The sequence below is a fragment of the Panthera onca genome, chromosome D1 (assembly GCF_046562875.1).
Source record: "Panthera onca isolate mPanOnc1 chromosome D1, mPanOnc1 haplotype 2, whole genome shotgun sequence".
Taxonomy (NCBI): Eukaryota; Metazoa; Chordata; class Mammalia; order Carnivora; family Felidae; genus Panthera; species Panthera onca.
Genome location: NC_138348.1, coordinates 2,839,978 through 2,864,653, shown reverse-complemented (window position 1 = coordinate 2,864,653; position 24,676 = coordinate 2,839,978). Strand labels below are relative to the sequence as shown.

At 57.7% G+C, this 24,676-nt stretch overlaps 1 protein-coding gene across 4 annotated transcripts in view; it reads right to left on the bottom strand.

Annotated features, from left to right (window-relative positions):
• Positions 1-24,676, bottom strand: part of SHANK2 (SH3 and multiple ankyrin repeat domains 2) — a 493,595-nt gene that overhangs the window by 233,895 nt on the left and 235,024 nt on the right. For all 4 annotated transcript variants that reach the window (XM_081790210.1, XM_081790211.1, XM_078433811.2 and 1 more), the window contains one exon: positions 23,914-24,027. In XM_081790210.1, the coding sequence (XP_081646336.1) occupies positions 23,914-24,027 (114 nt within the window). The remainder of the gene's footprint in view (positions 1-23,913; positions 24,028-24,676) is intronic.

Here is a 24,676-nt window from a genome sequence, read left to right as displayed (position 1 = left end):
TTGGAAGCATAGCGGAGACTTTACAATCCCTAAAATGAGGGAGTGCGGTTTGTTTTCTTTCCCCCTTTTGCTACTGGAAAGCGGACACGATGGGTGGAATCTCAGCAGCTATCTAGAGTCATGAGGCACCTGTCAAGGATGCTGAAACAGCAAGAAAGGAAAAGCCCAGATCCCCTATGAGCCTGGGGCCCCTCTCTCAGCTCTGGGCCGCCTTCCTCTGCCTCCAACACGACACAGAAACAAATCTCTATCTCATTTAAACCATGCTTCTTTTGTCTTTTTCCTGGCACGTGTGGCTGAACGGACCTCAGCAGGTGTCGGCATTTTGGAGAAACAAACGAGCGGCACGGCTCAGATGCTCCAGCTGGGGTGCAGGGAGATGGCAAAGGGCAGGACGGGGTCTCTTCTCCCAAGACAGCAATGCCTGGCGTTTTAGGCCAACGGGAGGCATCTTACTAGAATCTTCCAACCAGCTTTTCCTTGCACATCTTAGGCCCCAGCTTAGCTCACTACTATGGTTACCATCCCCGAGCGGCCACTCTGTCTCTCTCAGGTGGGGTCTCGCCCCGAGGTTAACCAAGCCGTGGAAATGCACGTGGCCGCAAATGCCCTCCGAGGGGCGGGCAGCACGGCCCCGCCTGGCATGGCTCCCGCGGGCAGGGGCCGTCCTGGCTTGTGAACAGGTACCTGTCGACTTTCTTTTTGTTCCATAACAACTCCATTTTGTCACGCTAATTTTAGTGGCAATGTTTTTGTTCCAATCAGCGATCGTTTTGGAAAAGGAGGCTGCTGGAAGAGTTCTTGGCATACAAAATGACAAGCAGTTTTTAAACGGCATAAGACTGATGATTTTTAACCACATTGAATTCTAAATCTGTTTCGGGCTGGTTACCGCTCGTTACAAAATAACGAGCTGTCTCGGAGCGATGTCCAAGCCGCCCAGCTCCAATGTAGCGAGCGTTTGTGGCGGGGGGCGCTGTGCGGCGGGCCGGGTCGGGGGGGAGGCGGCAGGCAGGGTCTCTGCCCTGGGGAGCACGCGGTTGGTCGGGGGGGGAGGGGGGGGGACAGGGACCTGGATGCTGGGGAGCACCGGGGCCGATGCCCACCCAGGAGCTGGGCTTTGTGCATCGAATGCCAGCTGCAGAGAAGATTCGGAGAGCGCTGCGGTGCAGTCCCTACGCCTGCCCCTGCTTTCAGGAGGCGACCGGCCACACGGACCGCACTCGGCCGCATCAGGATGCTAGAAGGGGGCAGGGTCTGGCAGCTGCTCACGACTGGAGCACAGAATTCCACGCGACCCAGCAGTCCCTCTCCTGAGTGTGCCAAAGCAGTGACAGTAAGGCCAACTGGTCCTCGAACGTGAACACGAGCAGCAGCACCAACCACGGCAGCCGGCGGAGTGGAAACCACCCAAACGTCCACGGGGGGATAAGCGCCACGTGGCCCCCGCACACACCGGCCCCGAGCGGGCATGAAACGGACGTAGACAGAGTGAATTCTGCCCGGTGAAGAAGCCACGTGGTCTGTGATCCCACTTGGACGAAGCGTCCAGAACAGGGGAATCTACGGAGGCAGAAAGCGGAGCCCCCGTGGGGGCCGCGTGCTGGCGGGGTGAGGCTGATGGGGACGGGGTTCCGACAGTGGTGATGGTCGCACAGCGCTGTGAGTACTCCAAATGCCACGGAATTGTTCACTTTAAAGCGATTAATTTTATGGCCGATGAATTTCACCTCAATTACGAAAAAAAAAAAAAAAAAGATTCCAGAACATTCTGCCAGGGGCTCCGATTGCCCACCGTTGCCTTCGCTCCATGCCTCCACTTCTGGGGTCACCGCCGCAGGTCATTTGGGCCTCTCCTGCCCAACTGCAAAGGGACGGGAAACACGCAGACCCGATGTGGACCCAGGGTGGGCGACCCTGTTAGCGGGGGTCCTGGGAAATTCCTAAAACGAAGACAGTCACGCACGCTGTGGCCTGTTGTTGTGTGTGTGAGGGCAGGGGCCGCCCCCGTGGGCGCCTTCACTCAGTGGGCTGGCCCTGCTCCCAAGTCTGTTCCCGTGGAGGGGCCGGGGGACAGCAGGTGCGAGGCCCCCGGTATCTCCAGAGCCTGGGCTCCTGATTCAATCAAGAAGCGAAGGAAAGGAACACCATGGTTGGGGCGGTTTCCTGCTCAGGCCTCCAGGGTCAAGGGACACAGGGCTGGGGGGAGAGCCTCAGGCAGGAGGAGCTCAGAGGGGGAGGGGGGGGTGCATGTTCCAGAGCCTCCCCCGGGCGTTTACTCCGCCCGCGAGCCCCTTCCCTCCTGCCTCCTTAGGCTTCTCTGACTTGCCCTCCTGATTCGCGGCCCTGCACACGGAGCTCCCAGACGGCAAAGGGCCCACAGCCAGACCTACTACCCATGTTGCTACAACAGAGACACCTCCAGGGGGCGCCGAGGAGAGGCGGGGAGAGCTCCTGGCAGGTGGGAGCCCCTCGCAGATGCTTGGTGGTGGGGCGGAGTTTGCCACAAGGAAGGGTGTGCATAGAGGAGCGGAGTCCTGGACACCGGGCCCCTGGTGCTGGCCGTGGAGACCTGGGGGGGGTGGGGGGACCTACGCCCCTGCACGGTCCACAACATAAACCCGGCTGCCAGTACGGGGCTGGCCCCGGCCGGGGGCTTCGGGTGCCTTTTGCCCTGCGTGCGCACCGAGAGGCCCCGGCCACGCTGTGGGAGAAGCAGCGGGCAGCCCAGGAGGCCACGCTGTGTGGCTGGACCGTGATCGACCTTGCAGCGAGGTGTGCTGGGGTCGCCTGCTCCGTGAGGAAATGCCAGCTGCTTTTGGGGGTGTCCTCTGAGTTTGCACCAGGGCCCAGGGCAGCGGATGTGAGGACCGTCCGCAGGTGGGGGGACCAAGTGTGGAGAGCGTCAGTGACATCCCCTGGGCACTCGGCAAAGCCCGGATCCCCACCAGCGCAGAGCCACGAACATCGAAGCAGCTCCACCCCTGTGAAGGGCCCCTGCGAGCAGGCCTTGGGGACAGGGGTGTCACCAGGGCCTAAATGCCACAGACCCGCCTACTTAGCTGAGAGAGGCCCCAGAATCCCAGACTTGTCAGGTCAGCCCCCAGCTGGGGGAGGGCTCAGGCCCCCACCGCCCTCTCTGGGTCTGCAGGCTGGTCTCCAAGGGGACCTCCCTTCCTCTGCCAACGTGGCAGCCGAGAGCACCGTGCCGAGCGCCCACGCGAGGTGCCAAGGCTCTGCCGGGAGATCCACTCTGAAGACAAAGCCGCCCTTGCCACCCTCCCCCAAAGCCGCTTCGAAATGGGCAGCCGGAAGCTTCTCCAGCAGCCGGCCGTCGGCATCTGGGATCAGCCATCTCTCTTTCCCGACCCGTGACGCCGTGACGCGCTCCTCCGGGGAACCTGGGCCGGGCACCCGGTTTTCTGCCAGCGGGAGGGTGTCAGGGTGAAGGAAGGAGTGAGGCACGGCCTGCCGTGACGCCCCAGCTCTTGCCTCCTTTCCTGGAGAGCACGTTCCGACACCAGGCGGAGGGGCCGCCTCGCCCTGCTCCTCATGGCAAGTAGGGCGGCCCTGGTTCAGCCGGCTGCCCGGCGAGGGCAGTCGCCCTCCTTCGCTCAGAACTTGTCCCCATTTGGACGATGCACGACGCGGTCACCCTGGCAATCGGACTCATTCGAGGACTGCCCGCCAGGATAGCTGGGAGCTTCGGGAGCCAGAAGTAGGTCAGATCAGCACCGGGGCTTCGTATCTGTGCCAGGGCTCAAGGACAGCACGGTCCCACAGCAACGGCGGAGCACATACTTCCCCGAGCACCGTGTGTCCACTGCACCCGGCCGGGGCCCCCTGAGCCTGCTGAAGACTGCGCGTGCACACATGTGCATGTGTATACAGGCTCCTGTGTGCTACGTGTCCAATGTGCGTGTGCTCAGCTTGTGTTTACACGCGTGTGTGCGTGTGCTGCCCTCCCTTGATCCCCAGTGAGGTCTGCGACCCCCTAAACTGCCCTGACTCTGGGAAAGGGCAACACGTAGTGTTGTGCAGGCACAGGAGGCTGGGCTGGGTCTCCCGCCCTGATGCAGGCCCCGCAGGGGGACCAGCGGAGAGGGTGTGACCTCTGGATGGCCCTCAGCCGTGTTACCGCAGCTGCGGGGCGGGCCCTGGGCCTCGGCCCTTTCCGGCCCAGCCCGGGCTCGGGGAAGGTAGGTGGGCCTTCTCTGATGGGCCCGCGTGCAGGAGGGGAGGTGAAAACCCCTCTCAGCCAGGTATCCGGGTCAGACAAAGCTCTGGTCAAGGGGAGAAAGAAAGTTCTAGTGTCCACTCCAGGATGTGACCTCGGAGCGTAGCCAACCCCCCTCCTCCGCTCCTCGGGTGTCCTTCCGGGGTACGGAGCCACCAGCCTAGCTCTGTCTCCAGTAACAGAAATCTTTAACACACGCTGCGGGCTCAGGGGGGCCACATCGCTAGGAACCCGTGCTCCTTAGGCATCTGCTGAACTCCCAGAGCCCATCAAGGCCACGGTCAGGCAGGGTCGAGGTTAGCTGTCCCGCTACCTTACTTCTGAAGTCCCTGCTGTCCCTAAAAGACCCAGTGAGACAGACATCCCTGTGCATGAGATGGTCAGGACCCTGGGCCCCAGTGTGACGGTCTCCAGCGTCCTGATCTGTGAAATGGGCCCTCAGGGGTGGGGTGCTCGCCCTCTGCCCTGGGGAAGACTCTGGCAAAATGACCCCGCATCGGAGAAGTCGTAGCCGTTCGCAAACCAGAAGTTCTGCAGTGGTGATGAGGGACCCCGATTCCAGTTTCCTTAGAAGCAATGGGAACGTGGGCCTTCTCTCCTTGGACAAAGACTCGGTGCTGTTCTGGCTGCTGGGAGCTCAGCCCCTTCTCCCCACACAGCGGGTCAAGGCTAACAGGCTTGTTTTCTCCATCCACTGGTCCAGGAAGGGAAAGGAGGGAGGGGCGTCCGTTCAGAGACACGGAGGCCAGGAGCACTCTGCGGCCGGCTCCCCCTCTGGGGGCCCGATGAAGGAGGCGCCCGGCCCGGGAAATGCGGGCTCCATGGAGAAGCTCAGGGGCAGCCGATCTGCACACACGCGGAGTGCCATTTCTGGATTCCGGTCAAGGGCACGTTTGCATCTCGGCTAAATAAACAAGGGCAGCCAGGGGGACCTTCGCGGTGGTTAGCAGCTGTTTCAGGATGGACGTGCTCCTGGGGGGTCTGGCTGTGCTCAGCAAGGATTTCTCCAACAAACCTCTGATCTAAACAACCCAAGGGGAGTGGGAGGGGTTGGGGCGGTTCTGCCACAGCGGGGGACACGGGAGCTGGTGCTGAGGCCCCACCGGGGAGGGGCAGCAGGTGGCCGGGGGTGTGGTCAGCCTGGCCGGCTGCGGTCGGGAAGCCACTGCAGTTCGGAGCCCCGTCCCCGGGGGGTTGGAGGTTGTTTAAACAATGAATACTGCCCCCCTAAGCTGCAGAAGGGACTCCTGAATCCACCAGGCTGTGCCAGCGGGGCCTGGGCAGCCCTGGGAGTCTTTAAAACAAAGTGCCTTTGATTCAAGATGGCAACACTCTGGAGGGGAGGGTCTCCAAGCGCAAAACCCGCGGCTTCCAGTGCAAGACGGGAGGCCCACGGGTGCATTTCCGAGGCCACAAGGTCCCCCGTGCAAATCGAGGGACACAGAATTCAGGGACACGGGGCCAAAGGAAAGCAAGGGGCCCCTGTTCACAAATGACTAAGAATCCCAAGGTGGCAGCTTCAGGGCGTAAAGAAGTGTGGGGCCCCACGCAGCGGCGGGGTCACTGGCCCATGATGCTGCTGATCCTTGCTGGCTTGAGAAAAGGCATATTCCGTGTCCCCGAGGCCCGGCCCCAGGCTGTGGCAGCCCCTATCTTTAGGAGGCCACAGGCAGCTGAGCCCTGAGGGAGCCTCCAGAACTCTTAGAAAAAGTCAGAAAGGAGGCAGTCGGCCATTGCCCCTGGACACCAGCGCATTTCTAGGGCTGGCGGCGTCGTGGTGTGCCAAGTATCCGGGCAAGTGCATTCGGGACAAGTACCCTAAGGACATGGACAGAGACCTTCTAAACCGTGAGGCCGGTCACCGCCCTGCTGCTTTTGCAATAACAAAACGCGGGGGCAAGTGCAATGTCGCAAATCATAGGAGAGCTGGACAGGCGGCCAATGTCATGCCCGTGACAAAGGTGGGGGGCACGGACTCATCAACGACTTCCCAATGACAACCCGGAGAGCCACGGGGAACGGTGTTTTGGGAGAATACTTTGGACCCATGACACGATGTCCTTCGCCACTTGGGAAAGAAAGCAAGCGGGATCCATGCTGTAAAAGGATGCCCTCAATTCTAACAGACACTTAGACTCAAAGAAAGCCCGACACCTCAGAGGTGATTATCAACACAGGGTAGGGTTACGAGTGATTTGTATTTTCTCCTTTATACCGCCTGGTACTTTCCAAACCCGCTACAGGACCACACACAGCGTGTTCACGGCACGTTAACTTAAAAGGCAGAAGCCCCTCCAGAGGAGACACATACGCGGCCAGTGAGCACACGGGAAGAGGCTGGCGTCACAAGGTATTAGGGAAACGTAGATGAAAAACCACAGCGAGGTACCACGTCACACCCAGTAGGACGGCTATCATCCAGAAACGAAACGTGAGAGTCGGCGAGGGTGTGGGGCGTTCAAGAGCCCTTTTACGGTGCTAGCGGGAAGGGAACAAGCAACACAGCCTGGGAGGGCCTCGAAAGGTTAAAGATGGCTAGGCCACATGACCCAGCGTTCGACTCCCAGGTATGTGTCCAGAAGAACTGAAAACGGGTGTTCGGACAGATACTTGCACGCACGTGTTCACAACACTACTGTTTCTAAACGCCCAGAAGTGGGAACCCTAATGTCCACCCAGCGATGAATGCACACGCAAAATGTGGTCTCTATGTACGAGGGAATACTATTCAGCCTTGACGTGACGTGACATGACATGTCATCTACCAAATGCTACCACATGGACGCAGCCTGAAAGCCCAAATAAGCCAGTCGCCAAAGAGCACACGCTGTAAGGTTCCGTTCACACGACGTGTCCGGGATAGGCAAACCCGTGCAGACAGAAACGAGAGCGTGCCCGCCCAGGCTGGGGACGCGGGGTGGGATGGCTGCCAGTGGGGACAGGGTTTCGTTTTGGGATGGCCAAGATATTCTGGAATCAGACAGTGGTGATGGTTGCACAACCTTGTCAGTATACTAAAACCCACAGAAACGTCCACCCTAACGGGGTAAATTTTATGGTATGGGAATTCTATCTCAGCTTCAGAAAATAGAAAGATGGGCACCACGTCTGAAGACCTTCAGGTGACAGAGTGTGTAAACCTAGACAGGAGAGGCGTGCCTGGGTGGCTCAGTTGGTTAAGCATCCGACTTCGGCTCAGGTCATGATCTCACAGCTCGTGGGTTCAAGCCCCGCGTCGGGCTCTGTGCTGACAGCTCAGAGCCTGGAGCCTGTTCCAGATTCTGTGTCTCCCCCTCTCTCTGCCCCACCCCTGTTCACGCTGTCTCAAAAATAAATAAACATTTAAACAAATTAAAAAAAAAAAACAAAACGAGACAGGAGAGAGTTCACCATCAAGAACCTATCTGACGATCCGATCGGATCAACCATGCTGAAGCTTCGGGAAACTGTGTTTTTCAAGCCCCGGTGCAGATTCCCGATCCGCATCTGGGTGGTGCCCAGGCGGCCACTTCCCGCCCGTCTCCTAGGAGCCCAGGCTCCTCCTCACCCTGGTTCTCCCAGACCCCGACTGGCTGGGGATGGGGCACATACAGAGCGTCCTCCCAGATGCTCTCCTTGGCTACGCGATTTGTTGGAGCAGGAGCCTGGCCCTTCCATCTCTGCTTTACATATGCATATCTTAAATTTAATCTGCCAGTGTGAGATTTCATCGTTCCCAGCATGCAGCCCCCATAAGCCAATGTTTATTCATTATCCCCGGATCTGTTTCCTATCGTCTATTTCAGAGAAGCCAAAAACAACATCTTAACTCCATACAGAGCACCATATGATGGCTTTCGTTTTCCAAAATGAGCCACGGTGCACTCTGGGCGGGATGGCCCTTGGCTCCCGCTGAGCCCCAGCTAGAGGGGGGCTCCTGGCACTGGTTGGCCATCCTCAAACTGGGTGCCCAGGTATCGAGGGAGAGGCCTCAGGTCTGTCCTCACTCACCTGCCAGCCCGTACTGGGAGCAGCTCACTCATTCTACCTTTCACAGGGCATGACATCATCTGTCTTCCCAGGCCCCCAACGGCCCATGTCACTCGTGGCATGGGTGAGGAGGATGGGTCAACCACCCTTCCCAAGGAGGATGCCCAAGCCCCAGTGCCATTCTCCCAGCTCTGCAGGGGCAGGGGGAGGCCTGCTTGCTGAACTCACAGGACGGAGCAGGCAGGCAGAGTCAGAGGCCACTGCACATCGTGTTGGCTTAAGGGAACTTCTCCCTTAACAATCTCCAGTGGCTGAAGACCCAAAGAAATCCTGGCTTGAGATGCCAACAATGCTGGTGTTTTCTTGGGTCTCATAATAGCCCACTGCCTTCCTGCTGTTCAGACCCTATGGTTTTGAAGAAATCTCAAGGTTGGAGAGGTTTAAAGGTAGGGGAGGCTATACAATTGGATTAGGGTGAGCTGCGTATGAGAGATAGAATGGGTATCTGCAACCACCTCCGTGCAGTCCATCCATTTACCCATCTATCATCCATCCATCCACCCATGCATCCAACCATCTAACCACCACCCACGGGCCCATCTACCCATCCATCTATTATCTGTCTTTCCACCCCCCCACCCATCCATCCATTTGACCCATCCATCTACTATCCACCCATCTACCCATCCATCCATCCACCCATGCATCCATCCATGTACCCATCTACCCATCCATCTATTCTCTGTCTTTCCACCTACCCCCCCACCCATCCATCCATTTACCCATCTACTATCCACCCATCTACCCATCCATCCATCCATCTCTCCACCCACCCATCCACCCATCTACTCATCCGTCTTTCTACCCACCCACCTATCCATCCATCTACCTATCCATCCACTATCTACTCATCTACTCATCCATTCATATCCATCATTCATTCACCCATCCACTCATCCATCCATCTACCCATCCATTCATCATCCATCTTTCCACCCACCCATCGATCAACCATCCACCCACCCACCCATCCATCCATGTACCTCCCCATCCACTATCTACTCATCTACTCATCCATCCATCATCCATCAATCATTCATTCATCCACCCACTCATCCATCCATCCATCCTTCCATCCACCCATGCATCCAACCATCTAACCACCACCCACGGGCCCATCTACCCATCCATCTATTATCTGTCTTTCCACCCCCCCCCACCCATCCATCCATTTACCCATCCATCTACTATCCACCCATATACCCATCCACCCATCTTCCCATCCATCTACCCACCCATGCATCCATCCATGTACCCATCTACCCATCCATCTATTATCTGTCTTTCCATCTACCCCCCCACCCATCCATCCATTTACCCATCCATCTACTATCCACCCATCTACCCATCCACCCATCTACCCATCCATCTATCCACCCATGGATCCATCCATGTACCCATCTACCCATCCATCTATTATCTGTCTTTCCATCTACCCCCCCACCCATCCATCCATTTACCCATCTACTATCCACCCATCTACCCATCCATCCATCATCCATCATCCATCCACCCATCTACTCATCCATCTCTCATCCATCTTTCCACCCACCCACCCATCCATCCATCTACTTCCCCATCCACTATCTACCCATCTACTCATCCACCCACTCATCCATCCATCCATCCTTCCATCCACCCATGCATCCAACCATCTAACCACCACCCACGGGCCCATCTACCCATCCATCTATTATCTGTCTTTCCACCCCCCCCCATCCATCCATCCATTTACCCATCCACCTACTATCCACCCATCTACCCATCCATCCATCTCTACCCACCTACACACCCATCTACCCATCCACCCATCTACCCATCCATCTATCCACCCATGCATCCATCCATGTACCCATCTACTCATCCATCTATTATCTGTCTTTCCATCTACCCCCCCACCCATCCATCCATTTACCCATCTACTATCCACCCATCTACCCATCCATCCATCATCCATCGTCCATCCATCTCTCCACCCACCCATCCACCCATCTACCCATCCATCCATCATCCATCATCCATCCATCTCTCCACCCACCCATCCACCCATCTACTCATCCATCTTTCCACCCACCCACGCATCCATCCATCTACTTCCCCATCCACTATCTACTCATCTACTCATCCACCCACTCATCCATCCATCCATCCTTCCATCCACCCATGCATCCAACCATCTAACCACCACCCACGGGCCCATCTACTCATCCATCTATTATCTGTCTTTCCACCCCCCCATCCATCCATTTACCCATCCATCTACTATCCACCCATCTACCCATCCATCCATCTCTACCCACCTACACACCCATCTACCCATCCACCCATCTACCCATCCATCTATCCACCCATGGATCCATCCATGTACCCATCTACCCATCCATCTATTATCTGTCTTTCCATCTACCCCCCCACCCATCCATCCATTTACCCATCTACTATCCACCCATCTACCCATCCATCCATCATCCATCGTCCATCCATCTCTCCACCCACCCATCCACCCATCTACTCATCCATCTCTCATCCATCTTTCCACCCACCCACCCATCCATCCATCTACTTCCCCATCCACTATCTACTCATCCACTCATCCACCCACTCATCCATCCATCCATCCTTCCATCCACCCACGCATCCAGGAAGTACTTCCTCAGTATCTCTTACATTCCAGGCACCATGCTAGATGTGGGGGACACTAAGGTGAGCTGCTGTACCCTCTGAGTTCTTTGCCCTCAACGAGGGCTGATCCACTGGCCTGACAAACACGCATTTACACACCAAAACTTGCAGGCCTTCTCCTTCCACCCTGGCTCACCAATTGAATTTGCACCAATTAAAGCTGCTCCAACTCAGGGTTCAGATCCCAGCTCATCAAGCACCTGTCTGGAAAGCCATTGAAACATACAGATTCCCAGGTCCCTCTCACACACCCTGGCTTCACCGGACAGCTGGGTTTAGGGCCACGCTCTGTGGTTATCGGCAGACATGTCACGTAGGATGATATCAACCTGAGAGCCAATGTTTGGTGAGCCTGCCTGTGAGCCAGACTGTGCCAGATGCTTCCATGATGGGCTCACCACCCCTCCCAGCAATGTTGTGGTAAACATATCACTGCCACTGCTCTCTCGGAGAGCAGGGTCAGAGAGGCCAAGTAACTTGCCCAAGGCCACACAGCAGCGAGGTGACGGTGAGGCTCTGGCTCCAGGCTCACGGCTGCCCATCAGAGCCACGGACTCTGACGTTTGTGTGTTCTGTGGCCCTGGCTCTGAGCCCCGTCTTCAGAACAAGGACCCTAAGAGGTTCCTGAATGCTGGGGCATCAGCGTGCAGCCTGGTCAGATAAGAGTCTCAGGACCGAGAGGACAACCACTGCCCTCGACACGGACAACACGACGGCCCCACGGGGGATGGGACTGTGTGGTGGGAAGGGACTGTGTGTGGCAGGAAGCACCGCAGGGAACAGAGCTCAGTTCCTGGCTCTCCCTCTTCAGCATGTTATGGACTGAAGTATATACCCTCAGGCCAACTCCTATGTTGAAGCCCTAACTCCAGTGTGACCGTAGTTGGAGATGGGGCCTTCAGGAATATAGTTAGGGTTAAGTGAGGCCGTAAGAGTGGGGCCCTAATCCCACAGGACCGGTGTCCCTCTAAGAAGATAAAGGGATATAGGGACGTTCACAGCAGAAGGCCATGTGAGGACACAGCTTGCCATCTGCAAGCCGGGAAGAGGGTCCTCACCAGGAACCCAGTGTCCTGATACCTGGACCTAGGACTGCCAGGATCCAGAGCTGGGAGAAAGAAGTGCCCGCCGTTGAAGCTGCCCCGGCCGTCACATTCTGTCACAGCAGACCTGGCAGGGTAACCGACACCTCTTTCCTGCCCACCAACATCCACGCACGTGAGGCACCGTAGAAATAAGCACGTCCCTCTGACCCGCGAGAGTCTGAGCCACGCCGGCTCCCCTCTGGCCAGAGCCCCGGCCCGTGGCGGCTGCTGGACAGGGTGACTTTGTGGAAGGAGCTGCAGACACAGACGCGCGTCCTGTAGCGGCAGGAGGGAAGGTGGCGGAGGAGGGCAGGGCTGGAACCAGCATCAGCAGGTTGCCATGGCGACCCGGCACAGGCCGCCGCGGCTGCCGGGGAGGGAGCGGGAGGGCCTGGGACCCAGAGCAATGCCAGAGACCGAATCCTCCCGACAGAACCGGAAGCTACAGACAGACCTGGCAGAACTCTATTTCGGGGGCGAGGCCGAACGTGGAAACGGGTATTTAAAACACAGGGCAGCTGCTCGGAGACAGTAGCGTGCACACGCCAGAGAGGCGAGGCTCCGAGTGTGTTTTAATAAGACGGCGTAAAAGTAAGAAGTAGGGGGAAGCCTGCGTGATTCTGCCACGGTTGTTTAACGAAAACATAACCACTGGCGACCAGGACGATGAGTCCTCACATTTACTTTATGTTCCGTTAGGGAGCAGCTCGTAACTCCTTTGGAAGCCGGCTCTGTCGTCGCTTATTAATATTTCAGATGACAATTGTGTTAATCGAGTCATTCGCCTGTATTTTAAAGATAACAAAATACATCGTGTTTTGGAAGAAACAGCCATGCCTCACAGCGGCTTCGTATGCACTGTGACAGGTGGAACTTTGGTTGTATGACGGGACTCCACTCACCCGTGTCTCGATGGCTCTCAGCAGAGCCACCCAGAGAAGTGGGGTGACAGCTCCGACCCCTTCTCTGTCTCCCGGGGAAGTGCTCCCAGCTGGGTGAAAGCAGGTCATGGCAGTGGTCTCCTCTCCTGTTGCAAGAGCCCAGGTGCCCGGGCCCCCCTGCTGAAGGGACGTCTGCGGACATCCTCAGAGGCTCGGCTGCCTCCCTCCTGCTGCTGGTCACAACACCCCAGCTACCCTTAGCAGGCCGTCCACCCACACTCTTGTCCCAGGCCCGGCCAGCCACGCTCCCTAAGCAAACTCATCTCCCAGCTCTAGCAACTGGTTCTGGGGTGCAACTACATGATTCAGGTCAACCCCATCAGGGCCGATCGCTGACGCTTGCCAAGCACGCAGGAGAAGACGTGTTCTGTCCGTGCTGGACTTGGGCTCTCGGGAGCACATAAGCCCTGAGCTGTCAGGGACCACCCTGGGAAGTGGGCTGGCCAAAGGACAACGCCGTCATAGAAGCATCAGTGCCTGAAAATGGAGGGAAAGCTCCCTGGGGACATCATTTGAGCACCCGGACCCAGCTATGCCTGAAGACAGACAGAACTCGGGGGCTTTTAAATTACGTACAATAACAATTCCTTTTTGGGGGGGAAGAGAGCATTAGGGGGAGCTCTGGGATCTTGTCATCTTCAGTTAAAGGAGTGACAGTGAACAGAGCACCCCCTGATCTGGGATGTGGCAGGAAGAGGCCCTGGGTTAGAAGTTCAAAATCAGCCCCAGCTTTTCCATGAGCCACGCGTTTGCTTCTTAGCAACCAGCAACCTAGACTTCCTCCTCCGGCATAGAGATGGCTGAACCCCAAATGAGGGTTTTCTCAGACTGGGCCTAGAGACCCCAAGTCTTCCCAGGGGCACGGCAAGTCTTAGAGGAACGCTTCACTCTGTGCTTTCATTAGGTGATGCCCCCAAAACGACCGTATGCTTTAAGAACAAAACCGTTCTGCCCCCAGTGATTCACATTTTCATAGACAATTTCAGTTTTTATAATAGAGTGCTTGTTTTTAACGTGGGGGTTTTTCCTCTCCCAAGTGACCCCCAGCTTGTTGACCGAGCAGTAACTTCTGTCCTTCTGGCTCCTGCCTTCTCCGGGGGGTGGGGGTGGGGCTGTGCTGCTTCTCTATCCGTGGGCTCAAGAACCCAAGGCTCCCTTGGCTTGGGTGGCCTAGATTCCAATCCTGTGTCTGCAACTCACAGGCTGTGCAACCTTGTACATATTGTACAATGTCTCTGGGCCTCTGTTTCTTTACGTGCAAGGTAGGGGCGATGACAGCTCACGGAACTGTTTTGGAGATTAGAAATGTCCGGTCCTGGGGCTGGCACAGCACCAGCGTCACACCGTCCCATGATGGGCCTCCTGCCTGGACCGAGTCCACAGACCCACGACACCCACTCTGAGCACACAGCTGCAACCCCCCACCCTGTCATCCTGAAGGCCTTCGGATGACCTGGGCTTTTTCACTAGGTTAAGCTAGCTAACTGAGTTCAGGGGACTGCCTGGGAAAGGGGTCACTGCTAAGCTACCCCAAAGCAGCAGGGCAGGGTTTTCCCAATGTGGTCGTCCCCATACATTTATTTCTACAAGGAGCTCCTCGCATCACCATTTGAAACGGGCAGCCAGCATCCCCTGCCATAGGCAGAAGGTGCGTTCACATTGGCTACGGTGTCAAGGAGGTGATGGGGTCACAGTCGAGCTGGTGTGCGCTGTCTGCAGGAGGCCCTGTCCTGTGCCCATGCCTGCCTTCTCCATGTTAAGGAGGAAATCGGTGACCCCAAGAGCCAGGTGGAAGGGGGGGGGGTCCCCGGCCTCCCAGTGTAAAGCCCAGCCACAGTCTGGGAATAGATGTTAGCAGCTATGTATCACTGACAAAGGGCTCTCTCGTAGAATACGTAAAGAGTGACCACAAATCACTAAGAAGCCGCTCTAAAGGAAACGGCAAAAGACCTGAATTGACACTTGACACAAAGGAAATGCCAGTAAGTGGCCAACAGACGTACAAAACGGGTTCTCACGCTGGGAAGTCATAAGGGAAACCCACTGAAATCCTGCGTTGCCGCTGCACGGACACCAGACCAGTAGTGGGAACGGCCAGCGAGGGCTGGCAGGATGTGGCCGCACCACTGCCAGGGACTACAGGTTCGTGCTCCCCGTGCCTCTATCACAGCCCTATGCCCGACGGGACGGTATTTGTAAGTGGGGCATTTAAGAGGTAATTTGGGTCAGGGGAGGCCAGGGAGGTGGGGGCCCCGTGATGGGATTGATGCCTTTGCGAGAAGAGGCACCAGAGAGCCGGACCACGTGAGGACACAGCGAGAAGGCGGCCGTGCGCCAGCCAGGAGGCCAGACATGCCGGCACCCCGACCTCGGACCTCCGGCCTCTGGAACTGGGAGAGATAAATGTCTGCTGTTTAAGCTGCCCTGTCTGTGCTATTTGTTACAGCAGCAGGTACAGGCTGATACGCCCACTTAGGACACGGCCGAAGCATCTAGAAAAGTGGAGGACACACCCAAGCCTGACCACCATCCCTCCTGGGTGTGAGGAAAAGAAGGGCAGACCTGTTTACGCTAGGAGACAAGTCCACAGCAACGCCGTCTGTGACAGCCCTGGGCTGGTGACCACCCAAGTGGCCGCCCACGGAAGCACAGATGTTCAACCTCACAGCGAGATGGGCACCGGAGCCACTCACACGACCCGGACATCCCGGACAGATGTCAGGGGAGAAACTGGACATAACACAACACACACGTGGTTGATTCCGCTTATCAACCGTTCAAAAACGGTCAGAATGAAGCCACGCTGTTTAGGGATGCAAAGCAAGAAAGCAGTGGGGCGCCCGGGTGGCTCAGTCGGTTAAGCATCCGACTTCGGCGCAGGTCATGATCTCACAGCTCTGAGTTCCAGCCCCACGTCGGGCTCTGTGCTGACAGCATGGAGCCTGCCTGGGATTCTCTGTCTCCCTCTCTCTTTGCCCCTCCCCAGCTTGCACTCTCCCTCTCTCAAAAATAAACATTCATTTTTTTTAAACGTAAGCAAGTAAATCTATCAGAAAATAAGAAGGTGAATGGCGTGCAAGACAGGGCGGGGTTAGCAGTGGGGAGAGAGGGTCCCGTTGAGAAGGGGCATGTGGGGACTTCCGGGATGCTGGTTGCATGGGGCAGGGGTGGTGTTTTGGAGCTGTCCACTAAGTGACACAGAATGGTTTGTGAAGTCCCCTCTATTTGTTGTATTTCATGCAAAACATTAGAAATACAAAGACCGTGCGAGCACCAGCTGAAAACAGACATACGAAGGCAACGTGGTTCTTGTCAAGGGAACCCAGTATTGGTGATGTGTCTCCACCAAAAGGAGAGCCTAAGAAAGAAGTGAAATTTCAGGAAACAGGAGGGCAACCCAGGAGCTTTCCAGAAAGGAGGGTGAGGCTGGGCAGGCTGGGATAAGGATACCTGTGGCCAGAGCAGAATTCACCAAGCTGGACCCTCAGATGTGATGATCATCATTCCTTTTGTCACCTCCTTACCATCACCACCATCAACTGCATCACCATTATGCCAACCCCAGTGCCACCACCAAGAGCATCACCACCACGACCATCAACACGCCACCACCGTCAACAACATCACCACCAGCATTGACCCAACTGGCATCACCACCATAACTACCACAACCACTCCTGGCCACCGAATCTCAACATCTCAGGGGGTGGTTGATCCCCTGGAGACGCTCCAGTCTGGAGGATGAATGGAACAGACCATCAGCTTGGACGTATCTACATTTGGGTCCTGGCTCGGCCACTTATTAAGCGTGCTTTTCTGAGCGAGTCACTTACAACTCTGACCCTCACCTGTAAAATAGGGGGAGGGACACCGCCGTGTCCCCACCTCCTGAGCATACTGTGAAGGTCACGGACATCACCTGCAAAAGCTGAGCTGACAGGTGAAGGGCTCTCAGGGGTCCGGACGTGTTCTCCGGAAGGGCCGGAGCAAACCCTGCCCAGCCCTGCAGCGAGCAGTTGTGACCGGTCCCAGCACAATCTTGGGAGCCGCTGGGTGAGCTGAACACAGCCGCCCAGAGAATACAGAGGGATCCTAGGTGTAGACGAGCATCGGGCCACGAGGATGCACCAGGCAGACAGGCCCCTAGTCCAGCGCCATCATGGAGGAGGTTCCCCTCCCTCCTCCTCATCTCCCTTCTTATCAGCGTGCACAGACACAAGAAATCTCAAAGGAGGGAAGCCACGAGCCACTAGTGAATGTTCACAAACGTTCTGGCTCAGCCCCGACCAGAGCGTTTGCTGAAGGTGACGAGGCCACATGGCAGTGCCCTCCAGGGGAAGGAGGGGGTGATTCCGGGGCCCATTCACACGTGGTTTCAAGCCCCGATGCAGCAGGAGGGTGAAGGGAGCAGAGCCGTAAGCCGTGCTCACAGCCGATTCTGGGAGGAGGAAGCTGCTATTCAATATGGCGCCCCAGCCCACCCGTAGGGTCTGAGCCCAGACCCGGGAGTACCGTGTCATCGGCCCTCAGAGCCTGTGCCCGAGGTCCTCGGGAGACGTCTCCCAGAGTCAGTGTCGATGCTGAGCCGACGGGGGCTTCTGCGTGAGGGGCCACCACCCTGGTAAGCTGCAGAGCGCCTGGGGAGGAGGGTCCCCAGCAGGAGCGGGAACGAGACGGGTCCGGTGCGAAGAGAGAGCCGGGAAACGTGGGCGGTCAGGTTCAGTTCCCAGCCTGGACACGAAGGGCCCGTGGTGTTTCCTTGTTGACAAAAGGGATCGTCACGATACCTCCCCAAAGGGTGATTACGAGGTGCTCCCCGAGAGGCAGACGGGACGCGTCGCACATCCGATTCTTCAGCAGTGTTCCGACTTTCTGGTCCAGACCTTGTTCTTATGTATAGCTTCTAGAATCTTCTAACGGGGCCAACTCCTAAACACAGCTTTATCCCACCCCCTAGAAGTGCAACCGGGGAGGGCACAGCTAGCCCTGGCCGGGCACTCACCGCCCTTCATCCGGTCGCAAGCCTGTACCCAGGAGATCTACCACTGGATTCCGGAAGTCCATTCCACCGGGAACCCCACAAGGCCTCCTCCCTGGGGGTCGGTGAATCTACCGGGGGTCCCGACGGGCTGTGGCAGCACTTTGGCATGTGACACCCCCGAACCGTGCCGGGGCGGCTCATCCGGTACACTCCCGGTAGGGAGGCAGGAGTTAAGAACGGGGCGTCCTGCAGCTGAGGTCTGAACTGCCCAGCTCTGTGGCCTTCGGGCGACCGGAACGTGGCTGCCTCTGGAGGCTGCGGTCAGGGATGGGCAGTGGCTATTCACGCCACCTTCTCACCTGTTCTCATCAGACCGTCCGGTCCTTTATCTCAGCAACTGAGACGCCATTTGCCTGGCAGTGACTTGGACTTGCCGGGTCCTCAAGCGGGGAGCCCCGTTTATGCATGAGCCGGGTCACTGGAAGTCGCGTGTGCATGCCTCTGCCTTCCATAAACGGACTCATCAATGGCTCCAAGTGATGATTTTGGATGGATTTTGTCCATTTGTCACTGGACGTGTGTCACTGGGGGGCATCCCTCACCGTGGTTCAATGGGCACAATTCTGCAGAGAAAGGACCACACCATCGTCCCGGATTTACGGGACAGGGACGCAACGCCTTGGAAAGCAGAGGGGCCGCCGAGGTCCCTGCAGGGCCGCGAGGCAGGCGCCGTCCCTCCCTCCATCCACAGTGCGGGCCGGTCATGGGGACGGTCAGTTTCAGGTGTCAGCCTGACCAGACTGCGGCACCCAGACAGCCGCAGGCACTCGGCCAGGGACTGCTGGGAAGGCGTTCTGTAGGCACAGTTCCCGGCACCTGCAACCAGCTCTCTGAGTAAAGGAGACTTTCCTCGCCGGTGTGGGTGAGGCCCTTCCCATCGGCAAACAGCAGAACAGGCTCCATGAAGACACTTTGCCTCAAGACTGCCGCCTGAGCTCCTGCCCGCGGCTCTAGCCTGCCAGCTGCCCCGCGGATCCCACACTTGCCAGCCCCCACAACCGCCTGAGCCAATTCCTTAAAGGGCCTCTCTTAACATGTACATGTGTCTGTGTCCGCCCATAGCCACGAACCTCTGTCTATCCCACGGAGGGGTCGGTCGCCAGCGGTGGCTCCCGGCAGAGGACCGCACGGCCGAGCCCTGTGGCCTCCAGGTCACACGGCTGGGCCTTGACACTGGGAACAGAGAGGCAGTGGCATACGTTCCTTCTGAGCCAGAGGCCCCTACGGCCTTTGAGAGTGATGAGGCCACAGCCGGGCAGAAAAGACACATCAAGCCGCCGAAGTTACGGGCTCGTTATGGCAGCGGACATCACCCCACCTAATGCATCTGCCGACGAGTCCCCATCCTTAAGAAGCCTGCACCCCAGAAGCACGGGGGAGGGACACGCATGTAACTCCAGGGTCTCCCTGCCACTCTGCCAGGCAGGGTACCACAGGGCAGGGCGCTAGGAGTTCCAAAGAACAGGTCACGGCCCAGCCTGGTGATCCCCTCCCGGTGCGCTCCTGTGTGCTGAGATGACGGTGTTTTTATGTACGTCGGGGAGGATGATTCCTTACTCCTCGGGCTGGATGAGACACCACAAAGGAAAGCTTATTGGAAACTTCGACGTGGCAGAAACACACAGTCCTAAGAAATGAGAACCAAGCTTCAGAAGAGCAAGCACTTCCCACGTTGAAGATACAGCTACCGACCTCTCCACGGCACTGAGCCAAAGGTGTCTCAGCGAACCAGCCAAGGTCCTGGGGCCACCACGTCACTCTGCTGATGGCTGCCAGCAGCCCCTAACGTTTGTCGCTGGGTGATGGGAAATCAGTCGGTCGAGCTCAGGCATAAGGTGCCCTGAGCGGCCTTCGCATGTCGTGGGTTCCTTGAATCGTTCACCTATTTCATTCAACGCGTGTGAGCGGGATTTGTGGGCTAAATACTCACTTTACAACAAAGAGATGCGGGGCTCCCCAAAGGGAGAGAACTCCCCAAACCAGACTGACTGTACAGAACGAGCCTGTGGGGTGGAAACTTGTGCAAAGTACTTTGTACTGTGTCTGGATTCCGTGTATATTCCAGGTCAGCTCGCTGTCCATATGTAACAATGGCAGGGCTGGGGGGTGGGGAGGGGCTACAAAAAGGGCTAATTATGAAAGAAAACAATCACTAAGTGGAACTTCATTTAAAATTTTAAAAACTTCCCATTCCTTAAAGATGCAGCTAGAAAACGAAAAGTCAAGTCCTAGGCTCTGAAAAGTACCGGCAACACGTACGTGACGGAGGGCTGACAGCAGAGAACACAAAGGAAACCAGGACCAGGAGGCAGAGCAGTGAAAACTGGACAAAGACAGGGCGCCCCGGGGGCTCAGCCGGCGGCGCCTCCGACCTCGGCTCAGGTCACGATCTTGTGTTTGCGAGTTCCAGCCCCACGTTGGGCTCTGTGGTGAGTGTGGAGCCCGCCCGGGATTCTCTCTCTCCCTCTCTCCCTCTCTCTGCCCCTCTCCCGCTTGCACACTTGCTTTCTCTCTCTCTCTCTCTCTCTCTCTCTCTCTCTCTCTCTCAAAATAAATAAATAAATATTTTAAAAAGTTATATAAAAACGGACAAAGACACACCCTGATACTTTGGAAGATGCTGACTGTTGTGGGCAAGCGCACAGGAGATGCTTATGCACAAGAACGCTATGTGGCACCTGCCGTGTGGCACAGGCAGTGTGGTGCCCTCCGCACCCACAGAACAGCCGCAGTGCCGAGACAGGTCGGCGCACGTGTTGGCAAAGAAGTGGGGCCGCGGAGCCCTCACTTGGCGGAGCACCGAGAGGCAGGGCAGCGGGGAGGGCCGTCTGGATGTTTCCTATAAAGTGACACGCGCTCCTGTCTTGTGACCTGGCAGGTGCACAGCCGGAGATTTCCCTGGGGGAGGGGAACATGTGTCCAGAGAAAGGCACGTGCAGAAACCTCCTTATGAGCCCAAACCGAGAAGCAACCCAAATGCCCGTTGCTGGGAGCACGGACAAAGAAAGTATGGCACAGAGTACGCCTCGGTGACGAGAATGGATGGACCGTGGTCCCTGCAGCAGCATGGCTGAACGTGAGAGCGCTCGGCTGCCAGGAGCCTAGCCCAGAAGTGCCTGCCACAGGGTGCCCGTCTCAGTGAGGTTCAACCGGTTATACCGGCCTCTGCTGGCAGAACCCTGATGGGGGAGGGACTGGGGCGGCCAGAAAGCCCCCAGAAGAGAATGTGCTGGGTCGTGAAAATGTACCCCAAGTGCGGTCACAGACAGGGATACACATTTGTCAAAACGCACGGAACTACGCTTACACCTGCTGCGTTTCGCTGCACATAAATCATACCTCCATAAAAGAAGTCTGTGAAAAAGGACCCATCGTGCTAAGTCACAAGCTCAGAAAGCCCAGGGCACACGGGACGCGGCGGGAGTCCCATCAGAACCTCCCGGCCCCCAAATCCAGCTCAGATCCTGCTCTCCGTGCCACCGCCCTCCATCCCAGGTGACAGGATGCCTTCCCCCTCCGAACCATAGCTTAAGTCACAGCACAGCTACTGGGCTCATAATTCCCCATCCTCGGTGGGCACAAGGGGGCCCCCAGAGACACTCCAGCCTTAATCCCCGGCACCTGTGAGTAGTGACCTTGCGTGGAAAAGGGAGAAGGAAGCTGCAAATCAGCTTACCCTCGCCTGAACGACCCGGGGGGGCCCAATCTGACCACACACATCCTAAGGTGGGGAAGAGGCAGGAGAGGGTCGGAGAAATGCGGGGTAAGGGGCCTGGCCCACACTCCGAGGCTGGCCGGAGGGGCCACAAGCCAAGCACGCCGTGGCCTCCAGAACCTGGAGAAAACAGGGAGGTGCGTTCTCCCCTCGAGCTTCTGGAAAAGGCCGGCGGCCCTGCTGATGCTGGGACTGTGGCCCCGTGAGACCCACCCCAGACTCCTCACCTCTGGACCCACAAGATAATGAAGTTGCGGTGTCTGTGGTAATCTGTTACAGTGCAATTTGCTCCAGCTCCTGAGATCCTTACAGACAACGTGACCCATGTTTAGTCTCGGGCTCAGCCCCGCAAGCGGTCCGGGCCAGGGGGGCTCAGGAAACGTGCACAGGGTGCCTGCACGGGGTGCCGCCGGTCCAGGGTCTGGCGCTGTCGTGCGGGAGTCAGGGACCCGCTTCCAAGGTTCTCCAGGCCCCGCGCGCAACCCCCAGGATTGGCTGGAGCCCCAGGGTGTTGAACGTCAGGCTGGGCATCGGCCTGGGCAGAGAACACGGCTTTATCAAAAGGACACCAACCTGCAGAGCCTTGCGGGAGCAAGGAGCTTCCTTCTAGGAACGTCCACCACACCCGACAGCTTCCCCGCGGTAAACACACACACACAGCCCCCGGGAAGCCGTTCCAGAGGGACCACCGGCCTGGACACGCTGCACGGCCCCCACCCGCCCTGTGGGCATCTTATCCAGGTGAAGCGGGGCAGCGCTGGCAGGTGGGCAGGGAAGGAGCAGGAGAGGGGAGGACGGCTGGATTCCCCTCCCCGTCAGGAGGGAAGTTAGACCGGGAGGATGGGGGCATTCGGCCTCCTGGAAGGGGAGTCGCGCTCGTAGGCTGTGGTCTTGCCCTTCACAGACCAGAGGGGCTGGGCGGGCCATTTGCAGGACAGGATGCGGGTGGGCCAGGGGCCGTAGGCACTGCCTGGAGGTCCGGCTGGTACCAGGGGCTCGGTGGATGCATCACCACCCCCGGGAAAGCCAGACCCCCCACCGGCTGGCGGCTGCCCCTCCCAGCCGCCTTCCCCACTGGAGCATGTGGCAGCCTCACCTTCCAAGCTTAAGGTCAGGCTGCCTCCTACCTCAACACCCCTACAATACGGCGAACGTCGCGATCCCCCCCACCCGGTGTTGGAACCCGAGCAGAGACCGAACAGTGGGAAGCTTAGCGCAAACAGACGGCCCTCTGAAACCAAAGTTCTTGGAGAGCTGGGTGTCCCCGAGCGGCTGCAAAGCCAGCCACGTGTCGGGGGACCCGGCGGATCGGGAGACACCACCGCGCTTTCCAGAGCACGTGTCCTCAGAACGCCTCGTTTCCCGGCCGCGCTGGCCCCGGGGCAGGGGCTCCCTGGGGAGCACATGGGCTGGGAAGCTGCTCGGGACGGGGGCCACCGGCCCGCACGATGGACGCAGCCAAGCCACTGGCCGCAGAGCAAACGCGGCTGCTTCGGACGTGTGTGCGACGTGCCCGGGACTCGGCCAAGGGCCGTCAGAGCACACGCGGCCCCGGCTCCTCGCGGACGACGGCTAATGCTTCGCTCTCCCCAGCAGCCAGCAGATCTGTGCCCCACACCATTTTACACCAGCGATCACCTCTCAACGTTTTACTCAAGTCAATGTTTTGGCAATTGATTTCAACACGGTTTGCAGCAAAGGCTATATCTGGAGTTCTGAGAGACAGGGAAATGATTTTCCGTCGCGAGCCCCAACCTCTCCTGAGTGGTTTTCATCGAAACATCAAACTGTGTGGTTCTACGGGGAGGGGCACGGAGGGCCTTTCAGGAAAGGCGAGCTGCCCATTCATGACGTCCGCACGAGAGACGGATATAACCAGGCTGCAGGACTCACTCAACCCACGAAAGCCCTTTTCCGAAGCTGAAACCAACGATCCAAGTTTTCTGGAACGTATACTGAACAGCCCCTTAACTAAATGCTTCCGCACTGTCTTGCAACCTATTTCTGGTTTGGACAAAGCCCAGAGGAATTGAATCAACCTCTTTCGATGACACAGAGGAATCCTTGCTGTGAAACTCGGCCTTTCTCTGTAGCCAGGCACCAGCCGGTTCTCAGCGCACGCCCCGCACGCCCGATGGGTCGCCCGGGGCCCGAGGGGCGGTGAAGGGTGGTGCCCGCCTTACCTGCCTGGCTGTCCTTGGGCCGGCACTGCACCTCCTCTACGCACTCGGCAGGGAACCATCCGATGTGGCCACGGGCGCTGCCTTCCCAGAAGCCTCCCTCGCCGATGCTCAGCACTAGAGACAAGAAGGGGAAGCCGTTAGTGGGTGGGCTCGGGGGCCCGGGACAGAGCCGTGCCAGCGCCCTCGGCCAGGTCTACACAGCCGTCCACGAGGGGACCTCGAGGGGACCGTCGAGAAGACGGTGCTGAGGGTGTGGACACCAGACTGCCCAGGTCTCCTCTCCCCTTAGGCCTGGGAGACCTAATGCAATCTGAGACCACGAGTCCCACGGCTACTTTGTCCCCTCTCTTGGTGTCCCAGTTGAGACGGGAGAAGGGAACTGTAAGTCCCTGCCATCAACGATGTCAGGTGGAAAAAGTGGGGGGACAGGTCACCTCCACGGACAGAAGGAATGACGAGGTCACGTCTGCCCCTTCCGAGCTGGGGGAGGGGGAGTCCAAAGGTCTGGGTCTGCCTGATCTTTTTTTTTTTTTTTAATCTTTTATTTATTTTTGAGACAGAGACAGAGAGAGACAGAGACAGAGCATGAGTGGGGAAAGGGCAGAGAGAGAGGGAGACACAGAATCTGAAACAGGCTCTAGGCTCTGAGGCATCAGCACAGAGCCCGATGCAGGCTCGAACTCACAAACTGTGAGATCACGACCTGAGCCGAAGTCGGACACTTATCCGACCGAGCCACCCAGGTGCCCCTGCCTGATCTTTT